Source organism: Plectropomus leopardus, chromosome 3, assembly GCF_008729295.1.
Source record: "Plectropomus leopardus isolate mb chromosome 3, YSFRI_Pleo_2.0, whole genome shotgun sequence".
NCBI lineage: Eukaryota > Metazoa > Chordata > Actinopteri > Perciformes > Serranidae > Plectropomus > Plectropomus leopardus.
The window spans coordinates 22,128,591-22,141,621 of NC_056465.1; the positions used below are offsets into that span (position 1 = coordinate 22,128,591).

Genomic DNA, 13,031 nt, shown 5'->3' on the forward strand with positions numbered 1-13,031 from the left:
TCTAAAACAAATATTATGGGCATGATTTAATGGGTACAAATAGGCTCTAAATCTGACCTGTTTTAGGTTTTATCATGCAGTCCGTGCAACAAACAAACAAACCACACAGCAATCTTATTTACCATCACTGTTTCAGTAAAGGCCCCTGTAATTACCAGGGTTCCTGCATTACTCATCACAACAGATTAGGTCAGTTCAGCCTCAGCCTGTGGTTTTCCAGAAGTCAATGTGAAGTGTTGTAGGTACTGCTCACAGTCAAAGGCCTGCCCTCTGCAGCCAGTAATGACATGGTAAATGCTTTAACCATGTCAGCTGGTTATGTTTGTGTACATCTTGAGTTAAGACGCCAGTTAATTGAGGACTGAGACATGTCACTGAAAGATCTTATTACTATGAAATCTTTGGGATGGTAGATCAGCGGCCAGATTCATGAAGTAGTTAAAGGGATAGTTTGGATATTTTGATGTGGGGTTGTTTGGGATACTTATCCATAGTCAGTATATAACATACAGTAGATGTCAGTTGGTATGCCCCCAGTTTGGAGAAGCAGTCTGACACAGAAGCTAAGCAATGTACTGCTGTGGATAACTAAGGGTCACATTTCAGACACCTAAAAAAATCGATACGATATTGAGAATATATTCACTGGTGTACCTTACTGTCAGACAGCCTCCTCTGACAGGAAAAGCTGCTAATGGCTTCAGTTCACCATCCAAACACTTGTCAAAGCCACCAGACTTCACTGAAAAAAAGCAGGATTTTTAGCACGCTGGACACAGGAGCTGCTTGTCTATCGCTGTTTTGATCAGGTAGCTAGTTTGTGTTATTGTGTGACTTTGGTTCAGTCCAAACTAACCCTTTTAAACGAGTCACACAATAATAAACAAAATAACTGCTCAAGGTAGTCATAGACCAGCAGCTCCTGTGTTCAGCATTGTTAAATTGCTGTTTTTCTCTATGGAGTCTGGCTTTAAAGAGAGAGATCATAACGGCTTCATCTTTCCATTGGAAATCACTGTCACTGTCTGACATTAAGGTGAAGCAAAATACTTTTAATATAGCATACACTTAAACCGATTATTTTTTAGGCGGGATTTTAAAATGCAAATAACATGCTGACTGATGTATGTAAAATACAGTCTATGGATAAGTACCCCATGCAGCCCCGCCCATTTAAATTACAGCTGAAGTAGATGAATAACAATAAAACAATGGAACGCACACTTGCAAAAAAGCACTGTGGCTTTTTTGGGGAAGACAAGTCAGGACTTGAATGTGTCATCTGTCAGTTTCACCTCTTGCACAAGATGCAGAGGCACTGGCATTTACAGATAACTGTCAGGCACCAAACATGTAGAAATGTCAGAGGGACTAATGACATCACTGAAGACAGCCTCAATCAGACATTCACATCTGTGTGGGAGCATGTGTATCAGAACAGCTCATCAGCTGTCCTACTTCTTCGAAAACAGCAGAACAGTTTATACGCCGACTGACAAACGTTTTTTTTTTCTTTTCTTAAGAACAGAAAAAGAAGAGAGGCGCTCTGATTCATCTATTCGTCAGAGTTAACAGTCCCTTCTTGAGGCGTGTTTTGCACGGCTCCCACCTGATGACAGACTCATGTGTGTGACTCAGGTTGTGGAGCTGTCATTAATGTTCATGCTTCTCTCCCTGTGATCAAATCCAGCAGGCTGGTAGTCTCTATACAATATTATTGCTATTCTAAACATTTTGTAATATGCTAACTATTACAATAACATAAATGCAATATACTGCAATTCATGACCCTTTTCAAGTGTAAAATTATGTCCCTAAAGGATAAAATGTGTTTTAAGTTTTTCACTTCAATTGTTTCTATTGCACTAAAATCTAGTCTACTCTAATCTAGTGGACTGGAAAAATAAGCGATTTTTTAAAAATTTTAGTAGGATATCAAAAGTTACATTTTCATTTGCAATATTAATAATTTATAAGTTAAAAAAATCCATAAATGGTATTTGTGTATCGATACAATATTGCCACACAAAATATCGCAACACTACGCTGTTCACCCCCCCGCCCTCACATATGGTGGTGTGTTCTTCAAACAACAACAGTTTTCCTAAAATTAGATTTAGATTTTTTTTTTAAATCTCATATATCATCTTGTTTACAGTTTTGCAATATATCTAAATATATTGAATCTTGATCCCCGTATATGTCTCATTTTGCTAGATACAGCTCCAGTTGCCACTGACAGTCTGTTTGGTTATTTAACTGCAAATAAACTGTAGCACTTACCTCATGTGATTTCTTGCTCTTTTTGTAAATATGGTGAAATAACTTTATTGTAACTCTTCCTCTTATATCTCCTATATTGGATTTTTATGCGTTTCATCATAGCATTATAACGATCAAGTATTTTGTTCTGTAAGGTCTTTAATATGCTATGCTTAGCCAAATACTGAAATCACTGTCAGGTTGTAGCCAATTTGAATTTCTTAACTAATTTTCAAGAAAATCATTTCTTCTACTGATAGTGTGAAATAAACTTATTCATACTGTGACAGTGGTCTTTATCCATATCGGCCACCCCAATTAGGGATACCAGAAACTGTCACGTTGGTCTGTATCTGCTTGGTTTGATGAGAAGATAAAGTCTGCATCAAGACAAAACTTCCCATGCCTCAGTTGCCCTTCCCTCTCAGAGAGAATGCCAATAAACCAAACTGTGATGGTGATACAGGCCTTTGAAAACACGAAAGGCTGATATTGGGTAACTTTCCTGTAGCTCCTTGACAGATCTGTTCGCACCTGGCATGAAATTACAGTCAGTGGATCTTTCTCAAAGCTCCTCTCCCATGAAACTCACAAACAATGACCCGCATTGTACTGCAAGGAGAGAACGAGGGATAACACCGGGAGGAGAGAGGAGAAACTGAGGTAAAGGGAGGTGAGGAGAAAGACTGCGCCCTGCATAGGTGGATCCCTGGGTTGATTGGTTAGACATGTAATCAGTTGTAAGCGTGTTTATCACTCAGCTGAAACCTACGCTTCATTTCTACCTGAACTCAACAACTAAAAGTTCCGTCACTCATTTGGCTCCTGTTTTCCTTCACCCTGGATACATAATTCATGCCCAGGAGATGAAAGGAAAAAAAGAGAGCCAGGCTGGGAAAGGTTTGGAAAATTGATGCAAGAAAACAACGAAAAGGAAGTGAGAGAGACGGGAAAGCCCCTCATTCTTTATCCTTTGAGTAATCGTAACAAGCACCATAGCTCCAGATATTACCTGCTCACCTCACTGTCACCAGGCACACCGCCCCGTCTTCTTTTTCCATTTTCTCATACACACGCACACCTTTAAAGGGTGCAGGAACAATCTTTTTTATGACCTTTAATTTAGAGTTTCATATTTTTTAAAAGCATTTTTTTTAATTAAAGACCTCTTTGAAATTATAATAAAAAACATTATCCAATTAGTCATCATTAATAAAATATTTTTTTTTTTAAAGTTTCTGAAATAAATAACATGTTTTGAAAGCTGAACCAATCCTGCACATTTATCAGTTTCCGCTTCATGAATAGTTTCTGTGTCTGTGTGGCTGCGAGGATCCACATGATGTAAATTTCCCATCTGCCAATGTGCTGACGGTACACACTGACAAACATGTGTGAACACATTTGTGTATGCAGACAGCTAATATAGTATAAACAGAACAGCATGTGTGTCTGATGTCCACATCCCTTTTTGGACGACATCCACTCCTTTACTTCTGAGGCGAATAGTGTGAATTAGACATTGCCAGTCTTTCCCCCAGACATAAGGCATACTGAGATATTTCTGCATTAGAAAATGTTGTATTTTGTTTCACTTTTACATGCATATTTCTGTCTATCATCTCCACAAGTTCCCTACCTCAATAGTCTTCCTCTTGATCTTCTTCTGGTGCTCCAGGCGTTCCTTTTCTTTCTCCACAGCTCTGGTGGACTCTCTCAGCCTCTCCAGGTCCTGCTGGTATGTCTCCCTCTGACTCTCCAGCTCCCTCCGCTCTTCTGACAATTGCTCCTGCATGAAAAGAACAAACATTGTTAAAACATTTGTGTGGAATATTAATATTTGAAGAATACATCCTGTGTTTTTGTTTTGACCGAATTTCTTAACTTACAAAAATGTCTTTTAAATTGACAAAAAAATCATACGTGTAATTCATGGCACAAATCAAATGGGATCAAATGATTATCTATCTGCCGCCGTTAACTACAATACATATTTTTCCATATTAAGCTTCCATGGGGGACACCAGAGGAGGAGGGACTTCGCTTCTCTAAAGAAACAGTTTAGCACTAGCTCTTGCAAATAAGGAAATCACACATAGAACAACAAAACCATCAACTTGAATATAAGGCAAAGCTGCAAATTCATGAAATTCAGCCTTTTGCACATATCTTCCGCCATTAAAATCTGTTACAGGGGCCTCAGGTAAGACTTCACCTCTAGCCGTCTGCACTCCTCTTCCCTTTGTCGGAGCCGGGCTTCAGTGGCCTCGACCTGGTGCCGGTGCCTCTCCCTCTCCCTCTCCCAGCGTTGCTGCTCCTGCCGATGCTGAGACTGCAGCTTCTGGAAGCTGGCCAGCTCTTCTCTCTGCAGGGCCAGAGTCCGCTGTTTCTCCTGCTCCAGGAGCACATTCCCTCTGTGGCGGCCGGGCAGGGAGGCCCGCTCCGTCAACGAGGCTCGCTGCAGCTCGATGTGACTGTCCTGTTGTGATATGATAGCCTGAAGACGGAGGGAGACAGGAGAAAATTAACATGAGGTCATTTAAGGAAAGTTGAAATTTCTACTGAGACAATGTTTAATCACTTGTAAAGTGAAACAGAAACTGAAAACATGCAGAATAAACTATGTTTCAGTTAGTTATTTCTTTCACTGACTGCATTTGTTAACATGATAAACAGCAGGGGGTTGAGTATTACCTGCAGACTATAGAGCCTTTGGGAGAGCATCAGCACTCTGTCAAAGAACTAAAATAAAGAAACAGACAAGGTCATCATAACCAAACAACTACAGAAATCACCAAAACAACACAGCATTTCATTGCACCAGCATACTGGGTACATGGGTACATCTTTTCAGTTCAGCAGGCATGGCTATGAATATAAAATCCAGTAGAGCTGTGTGGCACAAGGTGACAGATCAGAGAAGGAGAGTTTACCTCAGCCTCAGGGAAGGAGTTGGACCAGATGCGGTTCCATCTGGCAGGAGAGCAGCAGCTCTCATCAACCTGAGCAACAACAGTCAGACACACAGCCGCTCACACTAATGCAATAACATCACGCACACACCGTATGTACCACATACAGTACAACAAACACTGTAATACAATAAAAGACGCCATTCTAGCATCTTTATCATATGAAATTTGTTGTGGTCATGTGATTTTAAAATTAAAGTGATACATTTTTTTAAAGCTACACTTTGTATACTTAAAAACCTAATATCACATGATACATAATTCAGAATTAACAGACCCTATGAACGTTTTCTACATTTCTGTAATCCGACACACTCAAATACAAAAGAAATTTAAAATGTATAAAAGGGGAACTACATTTATTTTCAAAACTCATGAAACTCAAATTTGTGATGTCATAGGGTATTAAGTGTGGATACACTTAAATAATGAATGATGAAAGATGTTATAGATGACTCTGAGAGCACCCAGAGGAATGTTCTGAGTATTGAGAGACATTTTTTTGTTTCAGAGCTGAGAGCGCTACAATAGGATTAATGTCTCAAACTTTCTGTGGGTCTACATAATCAGTCTCCCGTTAACTGACTATGGAGCAGCTTCAGACTTCATATCCTATAACATCGCAAGTTTGAGACTGACTTTACGAGTTTCTGACTTTGAGAGGGAATAGCTCATGCTCACAAATACTGATTGAACTTTCAAAGGCCATGAAAATAGCATGTTTGTTTTTTTTAATTTAGGATACATTCCCCTTTCTACTACATTTAAAAAGTCTTCCAAGGACGATAAACTGTGCAAGGACTATATGACCCTTTTCATAGCACTGTTACAATTACAACTGATCTTGTGAAAGAGTCAAACTGGCTTTGTTTCTCACTCATTGTCTGCAACATGTCGTCATATTTTGTCTGCCTGATTAGTCTCAGTCTGGTTTCATCAAGGCTTTATCTATTTATAAACAAATAAAGTGACCTGCGAGAACAGGGTAACAGTAAACATCAGGACATGGAAACTTGGTCTGGTCATTACTATTTACAGGAACACTGTGACTCATTCCAAGATATACTGTTTGTTTCTGTGTGTGCGTGTGTGTGTTGAGCCCCTACCGTCTGCTCCAGGGTGTGGCTGCCACAGAGGTCTTTGAGCTGAGGGTCAGAACTGGCTCTCTGGCTTCTGTCTCTGTTTCTAGACTCGCCAGAAAAGTTCTTCTTCACACTGCCATCTGGCACAGACAAACAAACACAGACACACAAACACAGAAATTGACACAGTGACAAACACACACAAGTAATTAAACCAAAACGGTACATAGAGATATTGACAATAACAAACAATGCACAGAAACAACACACATACACACGTAAATGTGCGCCCATAGCTGTCTTGAAATGCTCTGTTTTGAAAGTTAGGGCACTAAGAAGATGCTTTTTTAGAAAAACCATGAACATAAATTCAACCAATAAAACCAATTAAAGGAACAGTCAAATTTGTTTAGAATTCATGATTTATTAAAGGCATAAAAGCCACTAAAATACAATTGCAAATCCATTAGATGGCAGACTTCCTGAGGGCATGCACTGTGCTGCACTCACTCTTACTCAGGATGGTGGGGCTGCTGTCATAGCCCCCAAAGGTATCCGCTCTTCTGGGCAGAACCCCTGAGCCGCCCCCGTCCTCCAGCCGGGAGGTTGGCGCCTCCTCCCTCACTCCGGACTGCAGCAGGTTCTGAAGGTTCTCCACTGAAGAGAAAGAGAGTTAAAGGGACAGTTCACCCCAAATCAGAAACAAATTTTGCCTCTTACCTGCAGTGCTGCTTATTAATCTAAATTATTTTGGTGTCAGTTGTCCAGTGTTGGAGATATCGACTATAGTGATATCTGCCTTCTCTCCAATATAATGTAACATGATGGTTCTCTGTTTGTAGTGTTCAAAGTGCCAAAAATATACATCTGAAAAACTCAACTCTAATGTCTCCTTTCAGAAATAATTACCCGGTTACACAGCATAATCCACATACCTTGTTGTGAGCCGTTTCATGTAGGAACTATTTTCTGTCTACCGAACTACACCTGCCAACCATGTCACGGCACAAAGAAAAGTGTATATCTTAAGCTAGCTCAACTAGCACCAGTGAGCTAGCTAACATTACAGTTTAGCTGAGGAGGATTAATGTTTACATCTCCCGCTGCACAAGCCGCTCATCCATGAGTAGATGCACAAAACCTTCTGTGCAGTGATACGGTTAGTAGGTGTGGTTCAGTAAAAAGAAAATTGTTTCAACATGAAACTGCTCTCAACAAGGTCTGTGGATTATCTTGAGAAACAGGGTCATGATTTCTGAAAAAAAGACATTTCTGTTAGAGTTTTTCAAATGTATATTTTGAGAACTTTGAGCACTACAAGCCGAGTGGTCCTATTTTATTTGAGAGAAGGCAGACATCTCCAACACTCAACAACTGACACAAAAAAAAAATCTAGATTGATAAATAGTACTACAGGTAAGAGGAAAAATATGTATGGTAAAGTTGAAAAGTAGGCCATGCTAATTAAATAATGCAGCTGCCCTTCATGAACATAAAGCTGACTATATCCATGTGTAAAATTCACACAATGCCATGCCTCTGCAACTGAAGCGGTCGCACATATCATGCAGCATTGTCCTACCCTCAGTGATAGCTCCTTTGAGCAGAGCCTCCCCCTGCTGGAGGTCTGAGGCGTCTCCTCGAAGCAGAAGTCTGGAACGAGAAGCTGTGTCCTCCAGACCTGCCACAGACTCTGCCATGTCCGCAAAGAGCTGCAGCTTATCAGTTAGAGCCTGGACGACCACTGCATCCTTCTGGCTAAGCCGCTCTATGTTGGGAAACATGAAATGGAGCAAGAGAGGACACAGGGTTTATCACATGTACATTTCTTGTGCATCTATACAGAAACTCTATTCTTCACCTTACACATAATTTTGTTATAAACAGATTTTGCTGCTTGGAATAAAATCAATGCATCCTAAATCAGTTTCTAGTGAGATGAGATGTAGAGAAAAAGTAAGACATATCAACATCTACTTGTTTTTTTAAAATTAATATGATACATGAGCACCCCCTTGTGGCAAACTACATCTGCTATATAATTTTCCAAGGTACTTCTTTAGTTTTGTCATGGCTTACTTGATGTGCAGTTACCTTGAAATTCTTTAAACCTGAAAGCTCGTGCCTCTTCCTCCTCACTGAACAGCCTTTCTTCTGTATGAGGACAACTAAGAAGAGACAGGACAGAAGTGGGGACACAAAAGGAAGCAAATCGAGTTTAGTTCCAGTACATTTTCTGTTATATCTAATTTTTCCCATATTTTGTTTAAACAGTTTCCACAGAGTTTAAATAAAGCTATAAATAGTAATAAACAGCTGTGCATTTCCTCTGCAGCTACCTCTCAACAGCTTGCCGTATTTGAGCCATCCAAGTATTTCGCTCCTCCTTGGAGGTGGTGTGGATCTCATACATCTCTGGCTCATTGGAGGAGGCGCAGATAAGAAACATGGCTTTCTCCTCATGGGCCACTTCCCTGACAATCAGCTTCTGAAGGGAGATCACTGACGGCTTGTTATCCTACATGGATAACAATGAGACGGAGATTGAGGATAAGACGCAGGAAGGTAACAGTCATGCATCACTGATCAGAGTACCGCAGAGATGATGTTTTTCTGTAGGCCAACCCATGTCGCTCTGGTTCCCGTGTCAAAAAGCCTATAGGATTTTTCCATTGGATTTTGAATCACTGCAGAAAATAAGCTCTGTGGTAAACAAACATTTCTGATACTTACACGCTTTGTTCAGCAAGATAATGTTCACAAATGAAGCCTAAATGTAATCATCAGAGGTAAAAAAAAAAAAAGCTTTTGCTGAGCTACACTACAGTCGTGTCACCACCACAAGGCTGTAGAGCTGTGTTTGGGGCGGCTCAATGTGATAACGTTCTGTAGTCTTATTTAGCCACTTGCCAGCAACTGTCTTTTTTAAGACACATAAAAGCTTCAAAGTTTGTGAGTGGGGTATTTACTGACTTTTGTGTCGTAGAACAAAATGCAAATGTGAAAGTCTCTTAAGCTTCTGTTAACCACAGACCATATTTAAGGACTTAACCAAAAACACATTCAAAAAACCCATTGACTTTGAGACAAGGCAACTGGAGGTTTTCATTTTTCCAGGTTTTCGTACTCATTACTGGGGTTCTCTATTCCGTTCCTGCTCACAACTTAATGCACGTCTCTCCAGTGTTTCTCTGTGATAATGTTTCTGTTAGTGTCATACATACAGAAAAGATAAATCACTCACCACTGTAGCAAATACATATCTCTGATCCTTCTCTTGTAGCAAGAGTAACACATCTGACAGGAGCACTGCAAGAATATCTGGAAGGACAACAATCACAGACGACATCATTAGCTTTGCAATCTGTAAAGAAGGGAGATGATAATAGACTAGAAACATTTAAAATACATGAGTATATGTTTTTTAATGTTAATTAATTCCAAAACCAGTATGACAAACCTTATTGATTTATTTTTTTAAATGGATAAATATGCATGGTAAAGTATCTTGTTTCATTATGCCATTATCAAACCTTTGAGCCTGCCAGAAGCAGCCTTCCAGTTGACTGTGCCCTCATGCAGGAGCCGTCTCCTGCCCTGCGCAAGGTCCTCCCTGCGAAAAACTCGACCATCTTTGATTTTCCCCAGTGCCTTTGGCTCCATCTTGTTGTGTATGTCTCGCAGTCGCGAGTTCTTCTCGTGGAGATTAACCAGCGTGTCAACCTGCACTATGGTGTCTTTAATCAAACCAAGCGCCCGAGTCAGATCCTCGTGCTCCTCTGTACCAGCTGGACACAGAAAAAAAAAACTTTATAGATACAGTACAATGAAACTATGAATGAATTAAGTTATTCCTTATTAATTTAGCATAAAAATGCATGTGAATAACAGAACCTTCAGTGTTGTGCAGAATGCGCTCCACTAGCACTGGGTACTTGGTAATGCGCTGCGTCACCAACAGAATACACTCGGTCACTCCTAACCTCCGCACAATAGACAAGTTGTTGATTTTCTGGAGAGAAAAAAGGTATTATTTAATTTAACATTAATCTGACTACAAATGGATTTAATACATTCAAAGCTGGAGTGCAGGACTACTATATATAAATGAAGATCTGTTATATTCAAGCCTTACCAAACAAGTTCAAACAATGCTTATCTAGCTTATCGCCACCAGGAAAGCTCTGTGTATTTCGCAGTATAGTGGAGTTGCGGTGTCTATGTTGTCCCATAAAAAGTTCCAGCGCTCTGTTTTTACAACCTGAAACTGTGGAGCTCATTGCCTCTGGATATTATTGGTAATCTTTCTCTGTTTTTTTGAGGAAATTAAGGGCCTGTTGTTTTATTCTGGCTTTTCATTTTGAGTAATATTACAGCCACAGTCATTTTTATTTAATTTGATCCCTGAGATTTATTGTATTTTATTTTGTTCCACAGACTTTTATTTCTTAATTTTTATTATCTTATCATTGTAATTTTTAGTCTAGCATGTATGCATTATTATCTATTAACAGCACTTTGGGCTGCATGTTTGTATGGGAGTGATTTTTTAAAAAATAAAATCAAGTTGAGTTGTGTTGAGGCAACTTTCCCGCGCTAGCTCACCAGAAATGATATGATGCTATATTGCAGAAGTTATGGCTGAAAATCCCGAGAAGTGTCTGGAGTGGATGCTCCAGATCAAAAAACAGAAACTGGGCGTTCACAGGAAGGCACAGAAAATGACCTCACCTGTACACACTCAAGATAAGCAGGCATTGACAGCATTTGTGTGATTACTCTCACTGCCAGAGGGGAGAGACGCAGATGCACTGTGGATTAAATCTGATGATGCTAATGTGTCTTACCCGTATGATGTTTTGGAACTTTTTGTTATTTTGTAGCTGTTCTTTGTAGTAGCTGACGGCTTCAGTGTGGTGACTGCAGAAATCTCCATAGCTGTCCTTCATCCTCTCTCCTATTTCACCTGAGAACTGGAGAACAAGCACAACTGTCATCTCTGCATTATGCCGATTATATATAATCATTTTGAGCATGTGTAACTATTATGTGACTTATTCAAGAAATCGGCCCTGGGCGGGCGTTTGTCTGCATGTGTGTTCTTGTTGAAAATGCTTTGTATCTTTTCCCTACCTGTGCGATCAGGATGTCTGCTACTCTGTTGATAGTGTAGTTCCTGTCGTTGGGGGAGACCAGGCTTTCTCGCTGCCGCTCTTTGAGGCGAGACAGGAAATGTGTGTGAAGCTCAAGGAGGTTTTCCAACCGGGGAAACAGACAGTCCAGCCTGCCCGAATCCATCTGGAGGTTCTCCTTCAACTCCCGGACGTACACACGCAGCATTGTCTTCAGCGTCCGCACATGGTGCATCTCCGTCTGCATCAGCTCTGTCCAATGACACAATGTTACATGTTTATGTTCTGTCATGTAGTTGCTTTGTGGATAATGAAGGCAGGTTTTGTCAAGAAAGAACAGAGCAAAAAATAAAAATCTCTGATTCTGCTGCATCAATTTGGATTTTTAAAAAAACTGCACACAACAAGTCTGACAATGTTAATGGATTGTGACGCTAAATAAGTCGATTACTCTTGTAAAAGTCAAATTAATCAATTAATCAGTGACTTGTGACTAACTGGTTCAATATCTATAGACATTGTAATGAGTGAAATGCTGAAATGCATTTTTGTTTATGTTACTCCTTTTTCACTTCTGCTGTCTTGCTGTATTTGTAGATTGCAGACTGTAGTTTCCTTACGTGTGTTAATACTCTCGCAATAATCTTAATGTTTTGTGTCACTTAATTGTGTTAGTCTACATTACACTGTTTTTTGGTGAGAACCGTTACACATCCTGCAGTTCAAACACAATAAGGTGACTCATCTGTGTCTATGCATTATGTTTTTGAGTGACATGACCCATCACAAACATGTTAACTTCCCCCCTGTGGCGTAACATAGTAATATCCTCAAGAAGCACACGTGCTTCAAAAAGGCACCAAAAAACACCCATATTGGCTAAAACAGACTTTTTTATGTTTTCCTACAATTGTGTGTAGCACTGATGAGCCAGTGTGAGAGTTTATCAAATTTGAGCACACAGTCAATTCACAGGACAGCTCATTGATTTGACAAGTACAGGTGTGAACACAACGTAAAAAATTCCACCTACCGTATATAACATCCTGTCTCTTCACCATTTCTTTAGAGTGCTTCTTAACATACTGCTGCTCAACTGCCAAACTCCATGACTCTGCCTCCAGGTCCTGGGCATCAGACTCCAGGTCAGCCCGCACTGCTGTATAGTGAGCATCTGAGGAGAGGAGCAGAGGTATCAAAAAACTGACACATAACCATGTTATAGTACAAAAAAAGGTGAACAAAGGAGGTTAAGGCCAGCAGAACAACATCCCTGGAAGAAAACACTCTGAATCGCGCAGCTGAAGGTTGGTCTTGTCATCTCAAAAGGTGACTCAAACTCTCAAAGGGACACAAATTGAACAGATTTTGTTTCTTTGACACATTGTACTGTTGGCGGTGGCTGTGGAGCCCGTCAGTGAATGAAATCACTCTGAGCATACAAGAAGACTAACGGAGGTGGAAAATGTAAACAGGGGCCTGAAGTCAAGAGGGAGTGAAGTCAAAACAAACTTGTTATATAAAATAAGATTTTCCTGATGGTTTGTGTTATTGACACCACTTTTATGAAAATACTTTATTCT

General features: G+C 40.1%; 1 protein-coding gene across 5 annotated transcripts in view; it reads right to left on the minus strand.

Annotated features, from left to right (window-relative positions):
* arhgef18b (rho/rac guanine nucleotide exchange factor (GEF) 18b) overlaps nucleotides 1–13,031 on the minus strand; it is a 57,412-nt gene that overhangs the window by 13,296 nt on the left and 31,085 nt on the right. For 3 of the 5 annotated variants that reach the window (XM_042516727.1, XM_042516707.1, XM_042516733.1), the window contains 15 exons: nucleotides 12,482–12,622; nucleotides 11,450–11,700; nucleotides 11,164–11,289; nucleotides 10,211–10,328; nucleotides 9,850–10,104; nucleotides 9,561–9,637; nucleotides 8,656–8,834; nucleotides 8,411–8,484; nucleotides 7,899–8,084; nucleotides 6,827–6,973; nucleotides 6,341–6,456; nucleotides 5,196–5,264; nucleotides 4,957–5,004; nucleotides 4,478–4,759; nucleotides 3,902–4,051 (listed from right to left, as the gene is read on the minus strand). In XM_042516727.1, coding sequence (XP_042372661.1) covers nucleotides 3,902–4,051; nucleotides 4,478–4,759; nucleotides 4,957–5,004; nucleotides 5,196–5,264; nucleotides 6,341–6,456; nucleotides 6,827–6,973; nucleotides 7,899–8,084; nucleotides 8,411–8,484; nucleotides 8,656–8,834; nucleotides 9,561–9,637; nucleotides 9,850–10,104; nucleotides 10,211–10,328; nucleotides 11,164–11,289; nucleotides 11,450–11,700; nucleotides 12,482–12,622 — 2,219 coding nt within the window. The remainder of the gene's footprint in view (nucleotides 1–3,901; nucleotides 4,052–4,477; nucleotides 4,760–4,956; nucleotides 5,005–5,195; nucleotides 5,265–6,340; nucleotides 6,457–6,826; nucleotides 6,974–7,898; nucleotides 8,085–8,410; nucleotides 8,485–8,655; nucleotides 8,835–9,560; nucleotides 9,638–9,849; nucleotides 10,105–10,210; nucleotides 10,329–11,163; nucleotides 11,290–11,449; nucleotides 11,701–12,481; nucleotides 12,623–13,031) is intronic. The other 2 variants (XM_042516714.1, XM_042516719.1) reach the window with 2 other exon arrangements.